The sequence below is a fragment of the Epinephelus lanceolatus genome, chromosome 1 (assembly GCF_041903045.1).
Source record: "Epinephelus lanceolatus isolate andai-2023 chromosome 1, ASM4190304v1, whole genome shotgun sequence".
NCBI classification, from domain to species: Eukaryota; Metazoa; Chordata; class Actinopteri; order Perciformes; family Serranidae; genus Epinephelus; species Epinephelus lanceolatus.
The window spans coordinates 39,290,520-39,312,286 of record NC_135734.1 but is presented as its reverse complement, the minus strand read 5'-3'; the positions used below and the strand labels follow the sequence as shown (position 1 = coordinate 39,312,286).

General features: G+C 39.9%; 1 protein-coding gene across 11 annotated transcripts in view; it reads right to left on the bottom strand.

The window, feature by feature from the left end:
* The window catches only part of anks1ab (ankyrin repeat and sterile alpha motif domain containing 1Ab), a 65,583-nt gene extending 51,999 nt beyond the window's left edge, over positions 1-13,584 (bottom strand). For 6 of the 11 annotated variants that reach the window (XR_004501676.2, XM_078170335.1, XM_033626866.2 and 3 more), the window contains exon 1: positions 12,766-13,272. Coding sequence is in view for 10 of the 11 variants with exons in the window: in XM_078170335.1 (XP_078026461.1) it covers positions 12,766-13,050 (285 nt within the window). In the remaining variant the exon portion in view is untranslated. Of the gene's footprint in view, positions 1-12,765; positions 13,274-13,540 lie in introns of those variants that run through there. The other 5 variants (XM_033626863.2, XM_033626862.2, XM_078170342.1 and 2 more) reach the window with 5 other exon arrangements.
* Positions 13,585-21,767: the final 8,183 nt, after the last annotated feature.

Below are 21,767 nucleotides of genomic sequence, written 5' to 3'. Positions count from 1 at the left end.
GTACAAGGCTGCTTAACTGTCATGCAGCCACCCGCCACTAGTGGGTGCTACAGGGCCGTAAGACAGCGGCCCCCTCCCCGCGGTAATGCTCGAGTAGACTGGAGTTTTAAAACAGGACAGTGGGATATTGGAGAGATGTCCTCTCTCAAAACCAGTGCGGTTTGGCAGTAATCTGATCTAGAAAATGAATTCAGCAGCAATTAATCTTTTTTGAGATGTTATATTATTTGTTAACTTTAAGCGAATGTTGTCAGATAATGTGCAGTGTTTACATTCATACTGCACAACGCTAAATGCCTCTAATTTCAGCTGAAATTTAATTATAATTTAGACATTGTTTCTGTCAGATAATCTGCAAGGTTCAATGTGCCCCACATTTCAGAGGCAATTTATTTATTTTAGATGTTATTTCAGTGGTTAACTTTTGACTGAGTTGCCGTCATGTTCACATTCCTACTGCATGGTGCAAAGTGTCTCGTACATCAGCAGCATTTAAAATCCGCCATGGTTGAAGATTGTGATTAAAGACTTCAAAGGGCTCTTAATGCACACAATATTTTTTGGGGACAATGTTTCAAATACTTAGCAATAAATTGTGCTAAATTTTGACTGTTTTCTGAGTGTTTTCCCTTTTTTAGACTAGTCAGCTAGTTAGTCTTAATTAAAATTTTCATTTAGTCGACAGGGAAATTAGTCGCCAGGAACATCCCTACTTCAGACAGTTATTAAGATGATCAATTCCAGCAGCCAGTATCAATAAACGTGACTTCTAGTACATTACTACTTTAATATTTTATTTTATTTTATTTTAATGTCTACTTTAATATTTTATTTTATTTATTTCATTGTCTATTTTAGTATCTTATTTATATCTTCATCTTTATCTCGTTTCCATTCATGCTGTATTTCTACTTTGCACGGAGCATTGGAACAAAAACAATTTCCCCCCGGGGATTAATAAAGTATTCTGAATCTGAATCTGAATCTGAATTAACCTAAATGCAAACTCTATCATGATTACTCACTGTCAGCTTCAGGCTTGGAAGAACACAACAAGTCTACACAGAAACCACACCTGTGTGTCCCACCAGCTCTATACAGTACATTAATCTCCACATCATGCAACAAATGCCTTGACTATACTTCATCATTTTGAACCAACTGTGTGAGACACGAGCTGTCAATCATACTTTGGCTATTGTGAACACCACTGCCAATTAAACTTCACAAGGAGGAAGCAAAACGTTTACTTCCTTTTCTTGTTTTACAAGATGTTCCTGACGCTGCCTCACCAGCCACATTTTGTCAGGGTTTGAGCTGCTCCTTGGTTTCATTGTGCACTGCATTGTGGGGGCAACATCAGGAGATCAATGCAAAAACAAAGGCAAATTTAGTATAAATACTGACATACTTAAGTACAGCAGAAACAAAGAGGCTATGTGATACAGTCTTAATTCACGTTGCTAGCTACTAAGATAGCGATAATGTGAAATAGTCTTGAACAATGTGCTTCAGCGATAGGGAGTCCAATATTGTCCACTGAGCCAAAGTCTCCTGCGATGGCATGATGATGGCAGTGAGCCCAAAGCGGAGCAGATACTGGAAATGATGGCTGGATATAATAAACTAACCAAAAAGGCCTGCCTGTCTCACTGGCGCTGGCCTGGAAACAGGATTACCGCCTCAGTATCATTGTCAATAAAGACAGATGGGCCAGTAGCTCCACACTATACAAGACCCAGATCACATAATTCTATCCAGCAGTCCTCATGATTTGGATTGATTTTTATTTATTTGACAGCTCTGAAACCACACGCCATAAATAAAGCTACTAAAAATGATAATAGTAAAGTCATGATGGGCTTTTCGTGGTTTACTGTAACTGCGGTGAGGCATGGTGACATGAGTGTAAAGCTTTGTCTCACAAATGCATTATTATATTGGTGTTATAAGACTTCATAGTTACAATTCATAGTGAGTGCCAAAAAGGTTTTAGTCATTTCATCAGAGGTCTTTTAAGGACACTGCACTCAGTTAATGCTCTTCTTTCAGCAACTCTTGGTTCTTAGGTCTTCATACATTACCCACTGCTTTATTAACCACTACATGAAAATAAATGTCAGGATCTTGCAGTGTCACCCCTGCCATATGATAGAGTATACCATTACTTGATTTGTGTATATTTTGCCATGTAGTTCTCCCTAATCCAGCTTGTCAGGTAGCGCTGGAATTGGGACTTAATGTCTAGTAATATCAGATTATCATAAATTAAATTCCTTAGTGTGTATTTTTCCACAAGTAGAAAACAAGACTTATCAACTCTAAATGTGACTGATGTATGAGAGCTGGGGCTGCAACTAACAATTATTTTCATTATTGATTATATTGCCAGTTATTTTTCAAGATTAATCGTTTAATCTTTCAGCCTTCGAAAGGCCATCACAACCCTGGAAAGCCCAAGGTCATGTCATCAAATGTCTTGTTTTGTCTGACCAACAGTCCAAAACCTGAAAATACTTGAATATTTATGACATGCAATAAAGGAAAGCACAAATCCTCGCAAATAAAAAACTCAACCCATCACATTTTTGGCATTTTTGTTTGAAAAATGACTTAAACGATTATCAAAATCAATTATTTTTCTGTCTATCAACTGATTAATCGATCACTTGTTTTAGCTGTGATGAAATCAAAATAGTAATGTTGGATTTGAATCAACTTTATTTGAAATGACTGAACAAACGTATATGTATAACTTTGTTAGGCCGTCTACCTTTAGAGGTGTTACTGGATGAGCTACACATTACATTTCCAGGAATGTTAACACAACTCCTGTGAATTACACAACCTGAAGTACGGGTGCACAATATTGAATTTTTTTGCCCATATCCGATATGTCGATATGATAACCGTGTCGATACCAAAATTGATATTTTTCCCTACCTAATTTTAGTGATCATTAAGTTTCTTCTGTGGTGAAATTAACATCATATTATGCATGCATACTCTTATCATAAGCAGATGGAAACATGAAATGCAAAACTTTTCAATTTATATAATACTAATTCATTGTGCAAAATAAGAATAAGCATGTTGGCCCGTTCTGATAGTTAATTTTAAAGCCAATATCGGCCGATACTGATGTAGTGCAGATATAATCGTGCATCTCTAAAGCTACTTTTGATAAGCAACTATGTTTTGGGGGAAAGTAAAACTACCCTATGCTTTTCTTTGAGACATCACGTGTATATTTCTGTAACACAAAACTGATCAGGGAAGGCTCATGGTCATGGTTAAATAATTAAATTCCTACTACTATAAAATGGGACACAAACCTACCAGTGTTACAGTAATATGGTTTATATAACCCTCCACTACCCTGCTCTTGACACTTTGTTTTTATAAAGATAAAATGTTACTGGTCAGCAATATATTTTCTGCAAAATATGATTTCCAAATAAAATGCAAAATAATCACATTTGACAGTAATTTGTAAAAGACTGGGCCGAGAGCAGCAGCTGCAATTGGACCAGCTAAGCAAAACTGTATACAGTTAATGAAAAGCATCACTTAGTCTGACAAAGGGAAAACCAGATTTCTGTTTCAAGCTGACGGTCACCACATTCAAGTTTCTGAATTTATATTTAAATATAAGAATCTCTTCCCTTACTAGATTACATAATACAATCATTTAATGTGATGAAACAGCCTTCAAACCCTCACATAGCCATTTTCAAACTAGCAAACGTCCATTTTTTGAAAGCACACGATAGCGTTTTAACACTTCTAGCCCTTGCATGTGTAGAACAACTGCATTTCACAGCAGGCTGGATGAGATGTGGTGTCTCATGTTTCACCTGGTAAGAAATTTTACAGGCAATGTGGCAGGTGAAAAGGACTGTGCCTCCCCCCGCCGCTCAGCCCCCACCAACACCATCACCACTACTCTCATATTCATGTACCACATCTGTCTAACCAGATCTTGGGATGTGTTCACTCTGCCGTGGCTCTCTATATGAATTATAAACCAGCTTACATGTACTTTGAAAATATTCTCTCTATATCAACTGGATTTACCAACAGGAAGATGTTTTTTTGTGAGTTACATTTTTTTTCACTGTGGCCAAATCAAATTCATAGCGACTGAAAACTAATTTTGTTTAATTGGCGCTAAGATACATAAATCTGTTTTCACAATATTAATTTCAAAAGTATTATATTACAAAGAGGTAGAAATTCTATACGCTAAAAAAGGAATATAATAAACCAAAATGTACATAATAAAAATATGAGTATTTTCATTAGAGATTCCAATCTATGTGTGTTATGTAAGACCAGAGCCATTAGCAGGTGTAGCAGCATATAAACCCACACACATACACACACTGTATGCACTTTAAAAGCTTGCATGTGTAATGACCCAAGGAATACCGCTGGGAAATTTAGAGTACGCACACGAATGAAGCCACTCAAGCATCTGTAACATGTGGTGGTGTTAACCTTTGCCTTTTGAGTATCGAACAGATGTGGCGAGACGTCAATCACCTTAATCATACATGCCATTTCTATTATTAGTACAGTGTGTAATGGTCACTGGAATGCATGATTATTATGTAATAAGGTTTATTACGGTTATCTGTGGTATTTAAAAGGAAGAATCCACACTGACAAGTAGTGAAAGCAGTGTGGATGTATCTTACATTTATGGATCCATTTTGTTGTGAAGGTGTATGTTTAATATTTCTGCAGACAACTCGCCAAACGTCAGTAGGAGGATGTTAAATTTTTCCATGGCAGCCACAACACAGTTTAAGAAACAATTACATTTGCTAAATGACTGGTATTGACAATAGCGTTTAAAATGGAAGACAACCTATAGGATGGCTTAATTTATCAGATATGTGCTATGGTAACATAAAATAGTAGCTAACCGTGTGAGGTGAAGTATATTTTTAATGTCCATAAGATGCAGCTAGTTAGCTGTTGTGCACTTTTAAGGTATAACTCCTTAAAGTGGAAATAGACAACCTTTCAACATTTTCTCCCTAGCGTTTTCAGGTGGTATTTTTTGATCGCTTTTCCCTTTCCTTCAAGCCTCCCTCAGTTACTGTGGTTGTTTCACTGTCCGCCATTTCAGCCCCTGGGGATAGTAACTTCCAAGCACTTACTCTGATACTCTTTGGTAATTGGGTATAGCTACCGTGGAAAATAAATTATAATATATTATAATTTCCTCTTCCCGTTTTGGCTGGGCAGGGTTAACACACCTCCTTTGTGCCATCAAATTAGCCTTCATTTTCCCAGGAGATCGTACCCTATGGCAGACCAAATTACATGGTGAAAGTGAGGGTTATAGGAATCAACCTCAACACTGATGGTGCTATTATTCTATAGCCATCACATAATGCAATCAACCTTTACTTCATAATGATGCGTTAAAGCAAAAAATGTGTCTATTTCCATCACAAAAATGCAATATCTGTATCTGTACATACTAACTATGAAATATCTATACGTAATACATGCACTAATGTCTTTATATTTAGATTTATATCTTGCTTTTTTTACAGCTTAAAATTAATCAATCAGGTGCAATATCAGTATTGTTCAGTCTGTCTCTTTATTATATTCCGCTTCTTTATTACATTGTTTTGTGTTTTTTATACTGTTTGCTTATCATAATGCTGTTTGTTTTTGTACAGTTTATTTATTTTAAGTACTTACAGTATATATTGCTTTGTATTTTTTTTCTACTGATGCTTCTTGTTTGCTTTATCCCTCTGCTGCTATAATGTTGGGAATGCTAAATTAGGAATAATGATAAATTTAGTTTGGAGATTAGGCCACTACTGTTTGGACAGTACTTTAGCAATAATATTCTTCACCTTAAAAGTTTAGCTTGTAGCTATTATTTCATGTTACCACACATGTAGTTGATGGCATTTTGACCGGTTTCTGCAGTGGATCGTTAATGTTAGCTAGCTTATGTTAGCTTTAATGTGACGCAGGTGGATTTTAATTGCAGTGTAGCCCGTTAGCTAGCTAACGGAACTCGCGCTAGCTAACTAATTTACATGAAGCTGACAATGAGTTAATGGCTATATTAGACAAAACTAATAGTTAACACATAAGACACTAAACATTTTGACTGAAACCTTGACTTACAGTTAAAACGTCCATCCGAGCAATTAAACAACCTGTCTCACAGCAGTTGAAGACATCACCTGTATGTCCTGTCATGTTACCTACGTACTTTGGGTTAAGGTTGCATACAGACTGTTGTTGTCAATATGTAACGGCATAATTAAACTCATACTGTGGGAATATAATTTCCATAAAATTCCCAGTCTGCTTTTTTTAGGCAAACCTTTAGTGGATTTATTCGGCTTGATGTTTGTTTGGACTAGTCTCCCGGGCTCCACCCCGCTGCCCAAATTTGGACTTTTCCGACTACCACCGACAAACATGGCGGCCACCGGAAATGCTCTGAAATTAAATGATTTTTGATTATTTGACTTCCGTTTTTGTGTTTATTTCATTTATTTATTTATTTACATCACATTGTTTAAAAAAAATTCAAATATGATAATATGGCAACCTTAAACACTTTTTTAAAAACTATATTATTATATAATATAATATATTATTATATTATATTAAATATAATATAATAATATATTATATTATATAATATAATATATTATTATATTATATTTAATTTACTTATTTCATGATAACTGAAGTAGCCTAACTGATGGCTATTCAATGAATTTTGGACTTCAGGGATTTTTTTTTTCTTTATCTCTGTTAAATGTGTTCAGTGAAATTTAGCTGGAGAGAATGAAGGGTAGATGTGCAAGGGATTTTGTTTACAGTGAGGAAAGGCATCTTCACATTGTATGAATTATGGACAGACTTCAGCGATAAAGTTTAACAGCAATTAACATGGAGTCTTAATTCATGATGATGCATGTGAAATTATGTCAAACTATAAAATACAATGTGCAATAAATATGCTTACTCTAGCCTAAATCAGTGATGTGATGTGCTGTCCCAATCACCAAGAGGTGTTGGAATATGATATATCCTTCTTTCCTCCTCAAATGGATAGGTAACATCTTCAGTATTACAGAACTATATCATTTGCTCATTTATTTACAGCAAGAAAACTGACAGAATCACTCTGAATGCACCCTACTTATTTTAATATATCTAATATTTTTATCAATAGGCTATGCAATGTGATCATTATACATTAAAGAATGACAAACAGTGAGCATCCATACAGACGTTGCCCAAATCAGATGTCAAAAGAATGATTTACTAATCCAACAAAAGCTGTCAGGACAGGTAGAGGACATCATAAAGTGCCATCATAAATTTTGAACCATCACACAGGCAATGACACTCACCATGCAGAAGCAGCCACCCATTACAGGGCTGAGAGTGATGTCTTTGAGGTTTTCCATAGAGTATTTGCCTTATTAAAGTTTCATTTAGTTAGAGTAATGACTCCTCCAGAAGGCGTAAAATGAATTAAAGTGTCCTGCACACTTAAAAATATCCAGTCTTATTCAAATAAGACACAAGATCATTTTTGCTCTGTATGAAGTTGTTCATAAAGTAAGCTGCAGAAAAGAAATTCAACAAAACTACAACAGGAGCAAAAATGGTCAACAGTTACACAATCTGCCAGACATGATAAAACTCAAATCATGTATCATTCTAACAACATACCAGCATTTGTATTCAGTACTTTAGCTTTCTGTGTGTTCCTGTACTGACATACGTGTGTGTTTACATATCTGATCTAAAGCCCAGCCTCCCTCTGAGCCTCGTGTGTCGCTTCAATGTTTGATGGCGGCCGATCGCTTCATGAGATACACTCACAAGCAAGGGTAAATTTTTGCCCTCACCACACACGCACACACACACAAACTCACACAGGCATATCCCCAACCCAAACAAATCCCTTGAAACCTGGAAGAGAAACAGACACTCAGGAACAGCTGCAAAACAGGATGCCCTTGAGAACCGGACACTCCACCCAACATGGCCTGAATAAACAGTTTTGTCAGAGAGCACAGGGGTGGAGCAGAGGGCAGGCTCAGGACAGGGAGGGATGACAAAGAGAGGGGTGTGCGGAGCCAAGTAAAACTTCAAGATCTCCTGGTACTTTAAAGAGACACCCAACTGCCCTTGCTGTAAAGATGAAAAGGATACATGCTGACGACATACTGTAAAGGCCAGACACCATTTATGTGATCATATCCTCGGCAGGGCTGTCGTCAAGTCCGAGACCAGACCAAGTCCAAGTTTGAACAGTTTCAAAATAGATTCAAATCAAAATGGGGACACGGCTAAGTCAAGACCAAGACTTTAAAAGAAACAAAACAGCCCCAATTCAGTATTCTTCAAACTGTGTTGCCGCACTGTTTTTTAAGTGAAAGTCGACTGTATTATCACTTCAATCACTCAGTCTGAGTTCAGTGAAGTTTAAAGTTTACTGAATCTTTCTGTGATATCAACAACAAAAGAAAGGTAATGGATTATGTATCTATCCAGCGCATCAACAGCACCTGCTTTGCGTTACAGGACTGTTTGATCAAAGTAGCTCTTCCTCACTTGTTTTTGTGTAGCATACAATGTAAATATCCCTTTATAGATGCATTTGATGAAATCATGATCACACAGCTCAGTCAGTAGAAGAAAATGTTGGCATTTTATGTTCCTGCAAACCATGGATACATTTCATACGTATCACATCAGTGTTTCTGAAGTGACATAGTATATGAGCTGATTTTATCATCAGGAGGAGGAGCGCAAGCCACAGACCCCTGTTTGAGATCAATAATGAACAAAACCAATTGGATTTTAGGGGGTCATCGCTGCATTTCCAGCAGCTTTTGAGCCATCAAACATGGGTGTTTTTAGCCACCCTTTACTGTGTCTCTAAACATAATGCCACAGAAATTGATTGTTTTTTATAGAGGCATTGCTGTGTTTCCAGCTGGGATAGTGCCACCAAAACCAGGTCATTTAAGTCTAGCCATAATCAAGTGGATTTTTTGCCTAAACCTTACCACATGTTTACCAAAGTGTAAAGAAATGTTAAGTTTCAATATATCTGCTACAAATTAACATACAAAGTAATGTATGCATGGTTACAGTGACATTTATTCTTGCAGTTGGGTTGCTTTACAGCAGAAAAACACTATGATAATATCAAAAACTATGATTCATGTATACACATATTAAAAAAAATGACTATGAAAATATAATAATCTTTCCACACATTATGTATAAAACTTAACATTTAAAATGAGAATGTTTGCTTGTTACATGGCAAAGACGTGATGTAATATCAGAATCTGCCAATTTCAACATATGTAGTGTAATCGCAGGATGTAAACCCCTCTTCATGTTGTTAAACCCCTCAAATACAAATACTGTACATTATTACCTAGGACATATCCTCTATGTCCTCTCTATGGTAGCTACAAATAAGAGAAACCAGTGACTAAGTGGCAATCAAAACAGCCACAAGGCACAGACAAATGCACAATAACAGACACAACGTCACACATATACTCAGTCGTGACAAGTTCAAACCTTGAATGAAGGGTGCCAGCATAAATAACTTCTTGAATATACTGTGCACTTTCAGAATATTATCTTGGACTTCATGACAGGAATTATGTTGCTCTGTAATTCTCTCTCTCAAGGTTAACTCAGCTTTTTGTCAAATTTGCAGATAAAAATGCAAAGTGGCTAAAATCAGAACTGCTCCCAGATAGTTTCTTGAGACACGATATTGCACAGTGCTAAAACTTAAATGGCTGGTTTGATTTGTTTGAAGTGGGGTTGTATGGGCTACTTATCTATAGTTAGTGTATTACATACAATAGATGTCAGTTGCCACGTCCCCAGTTTATAGAAGCAGGCTGGAGTCTGACGTGAGAGCTAAGCAATATACTGCTGTGGATGGGGATCAGCAACAAAATTTATTTTAGCCACTTAAAAAAAGTCCCACTAAATAAAATAAATATTAGTTTAGTTTTCCCATTTATGCCTATCATCAAAGCCACCAGGCTCTGTTGACAAAAACAGTAATTTTAGCTCGCTGAACACAGGAGCTGCTGGTCTACAGCTGCCTCAGTCACTTAGTTCATTTGTGTTATTGTGTGACTTTGATCAATCTGGACTAACTCTTTAAAATGACAAAGTCACACAATAACACAAAAAAACAACTGATGGAGGCAGTGGTAGACCAGCAGCTCCTCAAGTTTACCTTGACCTTGACCTTGAGCTCCTGCCTTCAGGAATATTAAATCAATGTTTTTCTAAATGGAGTCTGGCCTTGGTGAGAGCAATATAACTGCTCCATTTTCCCACTGAAAATCACTCTCTGACATTAAGGTAAGGCGGTGAAAATACTCCCAGTATCCACCTTATTTTTCACGGAAACACGGAGGCAAAACAGAATGCAGCCAGCTTCCGTTTTTTTGTGCGACACTTACGGTCCAGCACTCTTACCACTGTGTAAATGGGAATCGCCTTGTTGTTTACCTCGCTGAGTTTAGCTATATATATGTATATATCACATTTTTCACGTCACTATATCACCGTTTAGACTAATCTGATGTTTGTAAAGTCTATAAACACAATGACTGAACAAACATTAGTATTTTCTCTGTGTGTAATTAATAACATGGTTATCGTAGATTAGCTGGGCTAACCGTTAGCTGTTAGCCGTTAGCCGTGTCTGTAATAACTCACTAAACTCACAAAGTGGCCCGTGAAAAAAATATTTTCTCCAGCGGATGTCTTAGTTACAACATGATTGAGCTAACTGGAGTAGTTTCATGTCGTATCCGACAACGGGAGGCTTTTAACGGATGACGATCCTGATGTTAGCTTTGCTGCTAGTGTTAACGTTAGCTCTCCCTGTCAGCTGCAGCCACTGATGCTTTCTAGACATCGTGATTTCCCAAAACTGAATAAATACCACACATAGCAACACAAAACTGCTTTGCTAGCTCAATCATGTTGTAACGGCTGGATGGTTGATGCCTACATGCTGATTCAGGTGCTATCAGAGCCGATCTGCGCATCACTATGGCTTAATGATCAACTCAGTCAATTAAAACAACCCGTCCTGTGTTAGGAGTGTATGTCGCTGACAGAGAGAAAGAAAGAAAGAAAAGGAAAAAAAGATAGAAAAGCAGCGTACACCTCACATATTTATTTCTCACAGTTGCGCACACGTTTGGCTGGCATGCAGAAGCACCGTCTGTGTGTCTGTGTGTCGAGGGTGTGAGCCGCAGCTTCAGCTGCTCAGGTAGAGAGGCTGTGTAGCCCGGTGTGTTTTTCGCTGATTCGGTTCTGCAGGTTCTCTGCTGGTACACTGGAGACGCAGCAGTTTGTCTCACTCGGGATAGATTGTGCTTTTTTGGTTCATAGTTTATGATTGACGTGCGATTTATTCGCGTTTAGAGGGAATAAATTTCCGTTATAACGGAAACGTGGGCACAGTTATCTATACAAAATACACAGACTAACTAACTAACTAACTGATTGACTAACATAAACAACTGAAAATTGAAAAAAAAAATTAGCTTGCACCGTTAGCTCCGGTAAGGGAAAGCATGAGGGAAAGCGGCTGACCAGAAGTCACGCACAAAAAACACGGAAGTTGATCACTATTTACTTCCGTGTTTGAAAATAAGGTTGATAGCATTTGTTTAGGTGGCTAAAGTATGTTTTGGTGCTGCCCCATCCACAGCAGTACATTGCTTAGCTCCCATGTCATTACTCCACCCTGCTTCTCCAAACTGGGGGTGTGCCAACAGACATCTACTGTTTGTAATATACTGTCTATGGATAATTACCCAATGTAACCTCACTTCAAAAAATCTGAACTGTCCCTGCAAACTAATATTCTGAAGATTTAATACTATTTTATTGTTGTGATAGGGCTTCAACACTCAGCAGAAGTGTCAGAGATGTCTCAGTCTGCTGTGGGCATTTGCATCTAAACTGTCGACTGTAATAATATTTTATCAGTCATCAGCCATTGTCCCCACAGGTTTCAACGTTTGGAGGTTTTGGTAAGAAATGATTATTAATTTCAGGGCCTTTGCAGTGCTTTAGGCTGAGCTGCATTGATGCTCCAAGAGTGCTCAAAAATCACAAGTTAAAGCTTTTCGGGGGAGGGGATTGCTCACAGTGGGCTGAAAGTAGATGGCGTAAGATGGAGCAAAGGAGCCAGAGGAGTGCAGGAGGAGACAGTGGAAGCGTGGGTCGGCCCCTGAGACATGTACTGAGTGGATGTGGAATGACAGCACAAGCCCAATTAGTCTTGGATGCCAGGGCTGCTACAGGGAGGTCGGTGCAAGTGATCAAGCCATTCATGCATTCAAGCACTCACCCACAGGCACTCTACGCCAACAGCCTGGGTAAAGTTACTACAGTCTATCACTGCTTCTGCTGGACTCCTGATCTGGACCTCTACTCTGCTTCCTTCCTTCCTTCCCTTTCTCTCTCTCTCCTGAAATATGCTGCTTCACTCGTTTCCACTTCTTTCTTTTTCTCTCACTAACCCTCAGTCGCATCTCTTATCATGCCTCTCTTTTTTCAACACATTCGCTAACACACTCTCTCTCTTAAGGACATAAACACACTCTACTTGAAAGCCTGACAGTGCCACTCCCTCTGCCATCGACACCCTCCCACTTGTTTCCCATCCCCAGAGCTTGATATTACCTCATCCCACTCGGAGGCAAAAGAAGGCATGCGCTCCATGGACGGTTGCCCAGAGCTGCAGTTAGACACGGACCCACTGCGGCCAGCCAGACCTCCATCCTCCTCTCCCAGTGGAGACGCTAACAAGTCAGAGTCGGACTTGGACAGGCTTCGAATCAGCCCCAGGTCTGCAGGTCTGACTTTGACCGCTGCCACCGATGCAGCTGAAACTTCTCTTGAGTCCTTCATGTCAGCTTTCAGATTCTGGTTCACCTTGGCGGGGTTATCCTGCGTGCACTCTGCCATTGTTTTGGAGCTGCCAAGTGCAGCTCAGGATCCTCGGTTTCCTTGAGTCAAGAGGGCAATCCAGGATCTTTGTGGAACTTTTAAACTTCCAGAAAGCCAGTCAATGATTGTACTGAAACAGATTAATAAAATGTAAGTACTGTAGGCCTGCAGATTTTACCCCCAACATATACAAAGTGCTCCTGTTCGGAGGGAAAGGAAATACGAAAGGGAGAGACTTGTTGTGCACAGAAACAAGCATCGAGGTCCACCCACTAGTTGTATCCTGTTGCCCTCCCCTTAGTGACTGGCTCCCACAAAAGAAAGTCCCCCTCCTTAATCCTCTCACATGTGACTTTTTTACTCAAAGTCTGCTTTTCTGGCCACATGTCTAACGTCGCCATACAATTCTTTGCCAGGAGAATCTAACACACAGAGATACATTCAAATACATACAGTGCTCTAAACTCATCACTGTTAATCAAAATAAAGAATTTATGCATCCTCTTACCTGCTCTGGTGCTCTCCCTGCTCCGTGTCTTTGTGTCCGTCCTGTTCTGAGGTTGTTTCCAGACTCTCCAGGAGGACCAGCTCTGTCCCGTACTGAGGATCAGAGGACGGGAGGATCCCAAAGCCTAGCCTTATTCAGACTGACAGCTGGGGTAATCAGGTTACTGACGCACTGGGTGGCTGCTCCATTTTAAAGAAGGGAAGCCGGGATTCCTCCTTTTCTGTGTGTGTGTGTGTGTGTGTGTGTGTGTGTGCGTGTCTGCAGGAGAGTGAGGTTACTGAGTTGAGATTAGTCTTGTTATTGTAGGGCAGACGTGGCGTAAATTGTGTTTCAGACCTTTTTGAACTGATGTGGACTGTTGTATCAACTGCCACACATACAAGTAAAAGTCCAAGTAGAAGTACAAAAGTATTAGCATGAAAATATATTTAAAGTATCAAACATAACTTTATTCATTATGCAGATTGGCTCATTTCAGAATCATATATTATTATTACGATATGTATATTCATTCATTCATTTTCTATAACCGTTTGTCCTGTTAGGGGGCTGGAGCCTATCCCAGCTGACACTGGGCGAGAGGCAGGGTACACCTTGGAAAGGATCGCCAGACTATCACAGGGCTGACACATAAAGACAGACAACCATTCACACTCACATTCACACCTACGGACAATTTAGAGACACCAGTTAACCTGCATGTCTTTGGACTGTACCCGGAGAAAACCCTGACATTGGGAGTACATGCAAACTCTGCACAGAAGGGCTCCTCCACCCTAAGTTTGAGTTTGTGCCGCCTAATATGCACCTATATACCGCCTTATATACATTCCTGTATTTAAGAGGCTGTAGCTGAATGGGTTTTAAAGCTAGAGTGCCGGTGCTGGTATCATACGAAACTGGAAGACCTAAGGAATCCATTGGTACCAACTATGTCATGTGTGCCAAGAGAAGGGTTAAGAAGAGGGTTACATAATGCTCCAAAGTTAGGCTACATTTTGGCAAAGGAAAACTGGCCATTTTCGCAGGGATCTCTTGACCTTTCACCTCAAGATATCTGAATGAAAATGGGTTCTATGCGTACCCTCAAGTCTCTCCTGTACAGCCATGCCCACTTTAGGCTAGCCCTATGCCCTTTGGGGCAAGTATAAATGTGTTATTTTTGCTTATCATACTTGAATATTTCTGCATACTGGCGCCCCTTAATGGTATTGGAGTTGCATGAATTGGGTATGACTGGAAAGCTGAGACTCCTGTGGATTCGATGAGCCAAGTTTTATTTATGTGTGATGATATTCGTCCCCATATAAGACATTTCATTGTAGTGACACCATTTTTAAAACGGACATCATTATGTAAAATGACCTCCCGTGACCTCTAGGATAATCTCTACTCTAGGATATGTTAGGGTCTATGTGCTTTTGTATAGTATGTTGTCCTTTATGTGCTTTGGTTATGTCTCTGTCTTGCTGATTGTGCTTTGCTTTGTGCTGTGCTTTGGTCTATGTTGTGTTTTATGTTGTACTTTTGTATAGCATGTCCTTAAATGTTTTTGGTTATATGGTTATGTCATTGCTTTATTAATAGTGCTTATGTCTTGTTTTTGCTTATGTGCCTTGCTATGTGCTTTTGTCTATGGTTATATGCTTGGTCCGTGCTTATGTGCCCTTCTATGGACGTGCCATTAATCCACTTTTATCTGTGTTTATGTGCTTTTCATTTTTAATGTCTTTTTCTTGTATATAAATATACTATGAACCTGCCAGGGACTGCAGATGAAATTAGCCTGTATGTTAATTAATGTGCACTGTCCCTTTCTAAATAAAGTAAACATAAACATAATCACAGCCTCATAAACTTAACAGCTACAAACAAGAGCACTCAGGCATTTAAAGAATGTATGGCTTTCATAGGTATATTAACAATAGAGGGGGTTTCTCAGCAGTTTCGAGAGCAGAAGTGCCGCAGAGAAATGCCAATTCTCACAGAAATCTCCAAATGTCAAAAGTTTGTAATACCAAATCACAGCATGGGTTCTTCTGTGGGGTTCTTCAAGGTCTTGGTGTCTTGATGTGGCATTTTGGAGGGATTTTGGACCATTTTTCTTAATTCTAAAGTCATAAAAAATACTTAAATTTAGCAGCAAATCTGTGTAACTTCCCCAGATAATGCTACAATAACTTATGAGACATAAATGAGCCTGGGAATGACCGTCATATACGTATGTTCTAAGTCCTTGTACAGTTAGGTTTGAATAGGTGCCAAATCAAATCACATTGTTATTTATTGTGGCTAGAAAAATCTGTTAGAGAGTGATGAGCTGCATCTCAAATTAATCTTCAGGCTCCAAGCTTTCAGATGTTGACCTGCTATCCCCCCCGAGGATCCCCTGTCTAATGGTGCAGCTGGAAAATAATCTATCAATCTATCTATCTATCTATCTGTCTATCTATCTATCTATCTATCTATCTATCATCCTCTACTCTGTAAAAGTGTCAATGACCTGAAGTGTAGCAGAAAATTTAGGCTGCTCCCCTGGATCCTTCTCCCTGTAAATTCTGCCTGACCAGGAGCTTCAACTGTAATACACTTTCATACACATATTTTACAGTCACAAATCCAGTCTAGGCCCCAGTGGTGACACCTCACAGTGGGGAAACACAGATTTTGATGCCAAAATCATTAGATCATATAGATTTTCTCTACTTCTCTGCAATATATTTGAAGGAAAATATCTCACTGATATCATTTACAAACCCATAAATGCCATAAAGTGTTTTTATTGTGATTTAAAGAAAATATGAACTCTTGGGATCTGCAGAGGAGTAAAAAAAAAAAAAAAAAAATCCAAGATAGGAAATGTTGATGATATGGGAGGAATGTAGAAAAGATCTCACACACTCTGTGCTATTCATGACTCCTCTCAAAGAGAGTTGATGCTGACAAAAGAGTCTCTTGTGAGTGAGGCATCCTTAGTATTCACAGGCAACCGTAGCCGTGCACAGCGCGCCTCTGTGCCCTGTGCCCTCAATCAGCCAAGCTCCTTGCATGCTCACCTCTTCCCTATGGGCAGCGCTGGTATGTGCATGACAGAAAAGATAACATCCTTCGCTCGCCAAGGAGGGTTCACACAGCCACACACCGCTTGGCTGACAATAACAAAAGCCACATCTAATGAAGTAAGTTGAATTGCACATTTAATGATCTCTGTGACTGCGATGAGGATAAAGCTGTTTAAGTTATCCACATCTTCTGTGCCATTTTAAACAATAGAGGCTCTGGAATACAACATGTTTCAAGATAATGATGTCTTCACGGCATATTAGAGCGACTAAAATAAAACATGCATCCCCTCCTTCAGCTGGCTGGCTGCTGAGCCTCGGGCTAAAGACAGTGGTGACTCATGAACACTCTTCTCCAACAAAGACATGCACACTGTGCAAGTCACAGAGAGACAGCGCGTACAGTAAACACACACACACTGGAGTGCAATGTTTTCATGTGCACGGTGTTTGTGCGTATGGGCTGTGTGCTCCTAAATTGTTTGTGCTTGCTGACACACGGAGGCCTTTTCAGGATTCTTGTGCGTGTTTGTGACATTCTTTCCACCTGCTGTATGTGTCCCCAGGTCCGCAATTGACATTTTTAATAACACTGCGCAAGTTTTAAAACCACTTTTCTCATCACTCTGGCGTATAAATCATTAGCCTTCTCTGCAATTTGGTGCCCTGCAGTTCCCACCTGATCAGCCGGCATTACGGAAAGGGAGAATGAGGCCACTGGGTAAAGATCTAATAAAGTTAATCAACCTTGGATGCTATTACCTTCAGATAGGCTGTTTGACTTCAAAACAAATCTGCAAGTGGCGACAAAGCTCCCAATCAGCCTCTCATGAAAACCATAAAAAGAGCTGCATGATTCCCTGTATGCCTGGGAATCTACACATCTAAGTGACAGTTATTGTGTATGCTTCACTCTCTTAAACCCCACGGTGCTTTGTTTGGCTTGTGTTTTTCTCCTTGGAGAGTGTGAGAGGATGTTAACCCGAGAGTCACGGACAAGAATGCTCTAATGCTAACCTTTAAGGTCATCTGTTCCCCGAGGCAGCAGGGATGCCATTCATCCAAGCTTTCATTTTCAAACCCCCAGAATGTGGGAATTCAGACTGCTTGTCAGTGAACAAGCGGAGAACACAAGAAACAATCATGTACAGATCAAGTTATGCTTAGAAGAGTATAAAACAGAGCTCACCTACAGGTCAACAACATAAACAGTATATGCATTTTGAGAGGAACCCTATACAAAGTTGATGTCCCAGCAGTAAAAGAGACGCTTTTTGCATTATTTTGGAGCTATCAAGCCCTGGTGTCTGTCTTTGAAACAACACTCTTCAAATACGACTTCATTTTTAAAGTAACTTCAAAGTTGAGGGATGAAATAAATCACTTCAGTCGAGGCAACGGCAAAACTACCTGCTGTTAGCTCAGAATGGCTAAAGATGCGGCTCCTGTCAAAGCTTTCCAACAGACACGAACAGAGCTGACCTCTCAGCGGGGAAATGGGAGGGCAAGTGTGCATGGCTGAGTGAAGACGTAGCGCTGGATATCCATCAGTGTTAGAGAGTGGGAGAGAGACGGAGAGACTGGAGGGTAGAGATACAATCTTTTCTCAGCGTCTAACTGGGTTTAGTTGGTAATCTCGCTGGGTTTATTCTGTGAATTTCCTCAAATACCCCTCTTATCAGTAGCATCTGCAACATCTGTGGGTTATGGGAAAATCGACACGAGGTTCCCCACAGTGAGGGGATCTGTCAGTTCTCTACTGGTGTTGAATGGTTTACTGGTGTTTTAGCCACGCTTTCAGCACGGCTCTGTTGATGGCAGTGATGGTCAGCTGGTTTTAGTGAGATGTCTCAACAATTATTGGATGTATTGTCGTGAGATTTAGTACAGACATAAATCTCCAGACATAAATCAGTGGGTCAAAGTTTTCACTTTATGAACATCTTTGAAATGTATTGGCACAAAACCTTGCGCTGATCAATCCCAATGATTGTGACTTTGGCGCTACCATGGGGTTCACATTTGGGGTTTTGATTGAAATATTCTTGACAACTGCTAAAGGGATTGCCATGAAATTTTGTACAGACAACTTTGCTCTCAGCCATGCACACTTGCCCTCCCCAAACTATTTATCTTGTGCTATTGGGTCATGATTTAAATGTTTCCAGTACTGAGGTTTATGATGGAGTATTTGCAAATCAAAAAAGCATTTCGCAAATTTTGGTGAACATGGTAAAAAAAAATAAAAAATCAGAATTGTCATTGTAAGCACGTTCAAATGTTAACATTAAAATTTAGCTCAAATGGGAGTGTATCTATGTCCCCAAAGTCCTAAGTTCCCCGGGTCCAATATTCCCAGCTCTTATGTTCCAAAATCCATACATTCCCAAGAGTCCTATTGTTCCCAGGGTTCAATATTGCGAGGCTCCTATGTTCCAAATACATATGTCCCCAAGGTCTTATGTTCCTAGGTTCCTATGTTGCCAAGATCCTATGTTCTGAGGGTCCTAGGTTCCTAAAGTCCTATGTTCCCATAACTTAAGTTTCCAAGGCCTTTTGTTCCCAAGTTCCTTTTTCTCAGAGCACTATGTTCCTAGGGCCCTCTGTTCCCAGGGTCCTATGTTCACACAGTTCTATGTTCCCAGGGTCCTATGTTCACAAAGTCCTATATATGTCCCCAAGACCCTAAGTTCCCAGGTTCCTATGTTCCTAGGGTCCCATGTTTCCCAAGGTCCTATGTACGCAGGTACTTATGTTCCCAAGTTCAAAATTCTGTTTACCCACATTAACCGTCCTGTTGTTTTCCAGACCTCTTTTCTAACCCTAACCTGTTTGGAAAAGGCAATATTCAACTACTATTGATTTTCTAACCCTAAAATGTTCAATAATTAATTTTCTCTTTTCTTCATCTTTTGTTTTTCTCCCTCTCTTTTAATTGTTGGTTAATCAATTAGTTGACTATTATTTTGAATTTAGGGCTGAAATATGTTTGGGAGTTGTTCTCCATACAAATATAGTACCTGTTTGGGTGCCCCAGCAGCTCACCAGCTACAGCAGGTACCATTAAAGGGAAATTTCGGTTTATTTCAACCTGTCTCCTATCGTCCTAAATTTGTTTCAAGTGACTAGTGACATAAAAATAATAGTTAGCATGTTAGCCGTTAGCCTAGATACAGCCGGGGCACATAGTAGCGTCAGACCTGTTAAAACGTAAGTGAAAGGGCATCCCTTCAAGTGCAAAGTTAGTCCACTAAACAAGCTTTTTTCCACAAAGACCGCCTCATATCGTTGGGATAAATGTCAGAGAACATATAGAAAATGACATGTAAACGTGTTGTCTTACCTTACCAGTGTGCTGCCATGTTTGTTTACCATTTAGCTCTGCTTTCCAAAGCGTGGCCGAAATATTGCAAGAACAAGCAGCGATCTCATACAGTGCCTGAAATCTCGCGAGCTCTAGGTAAAGCGCAGCTGGATACTAACGTTACTCCAGGTGGAGGTGTCTCGTCCTCGGTCACATCCAGACCTTGAAAATAAGGCTGCAACCGGTCCCATTCCTTGCAACAGAGGCATTCCTCTTCTGTGGGCACTGGGGTGCAGCATTCACAGGTACACCACCAATCTCCAGAGCTAAAGCCTTGCAGCAGCCATTCCTCCTCTCTTGTCCTCTACCTGTTGCGCCACTCTCTCTCTCTCCTCCTCCGTTCTTCAATTTCACGAAGCTCTTCGTCAGTGTATTCTGGCTCAAAAAAAATAAGGGCGGCCATCAAACTCTGCAAAATCAAATTCCTCCTCCACAAAGTCGAAATCTGGCAAAAAGTCAGCCATTATTCTATAAATCTTTCATAAAATAAATGAATGAACTTTTCAGGCTACTGTCCGGTTCTGCCTTCCACCTGTTGCTGCTTGTTCTCGCGATATTTCAGGAACGGTATGAGATCGCTGCTTGTTCTCGCAATATTTCGGCCGTGCTTTGGAAAGCAGAGCTAAATGGTAAACAAACATGGCAGCACACTGGTAAGGTAAGACAACACGTTTACATGTCGTTTTCTATATGTTCTCTGACATTTATCCTGATGATATGAGGCGGTCTTTGTGGAAATAAAGCTTGTTTAGTGGACTAACTTTGCACTTGAAGTATGCCCGTTCACTTACGTTTTAACAGGTCTGACGCTACTATGCGCCCCGGCTGTATCTAGGCTAACGGCTAACATGCTAACTATTATTTTTATGTCACTAGTCACTTGAAACAAATTTAGGACGATAGGAGACAGGTTGAAATAAACCGAAATGTGAGTCCAGAGTAATTTCATGATTCTCATAGTCATGATTATAGTCCCCTAATCTAACCCTAGCCCTGCCCTGCCAAGTGAATAAAGAGCCAGGAAACATAGGGCCTTGGAAACATAGGACTGTTTATCATGTTCTCATTGTATGCCATATAAATTTTGGGGAACATAGGACCACAGGATTGCAGGGATGACCCTGCTCAGAGCACAGCTGTGCCTAAGTTCAGCCTCACGGAGCTGCTAGCATGCTGTAGCCGCTTGTTTAGTTGTAATTATACCAAGGGGGGAGACACAGAAATCTGAATGTGAAGGCTTGACGAGTGCTGATAGCCTGCAGATGCCTTTGAGCAAGATGCATTGTTGTGGCAATATAAAATAGGAGCAATCAATCCTGAGAGGGACATTGCGGCATTGTTGCCTTGAATTCTCACCTTCAGAAACCGGTTATCAGTGATGTTATTACAGCATTTATACTGCATCCTTTTCAAGAGGAAAATAGTTTTTGGGTCTGGTGTGATAAGGGACTGCTCATTCTTTTCTATCACGCTGCGTGGCATCATGTGCCACAACAAGCGCTGCCGGCAACATGAGGATAAAGATAAATTTAACAGATAAATTCAGCATGCCGGAAAGATCAGAATCAAAGCGCACTGTGGACTCCAGCTGTAGTTTCTTCATTTGTATGTAAGACGACATACAACAGCGTGAAAGAGGGATGTGCGTGCATGCAGGTGTGTGCTCACCTGCAGCGCATTCATGTTTGTATGCATGTGTGTTTATGCGTGCTTGTGTGTGTGTGTGTGTGTGTGTGTGTGCACAGAGGGGTAAATGTTTGTGTTGAAACCAGAGGCATGCAGAGCTTCCTGTGTTAGGTTA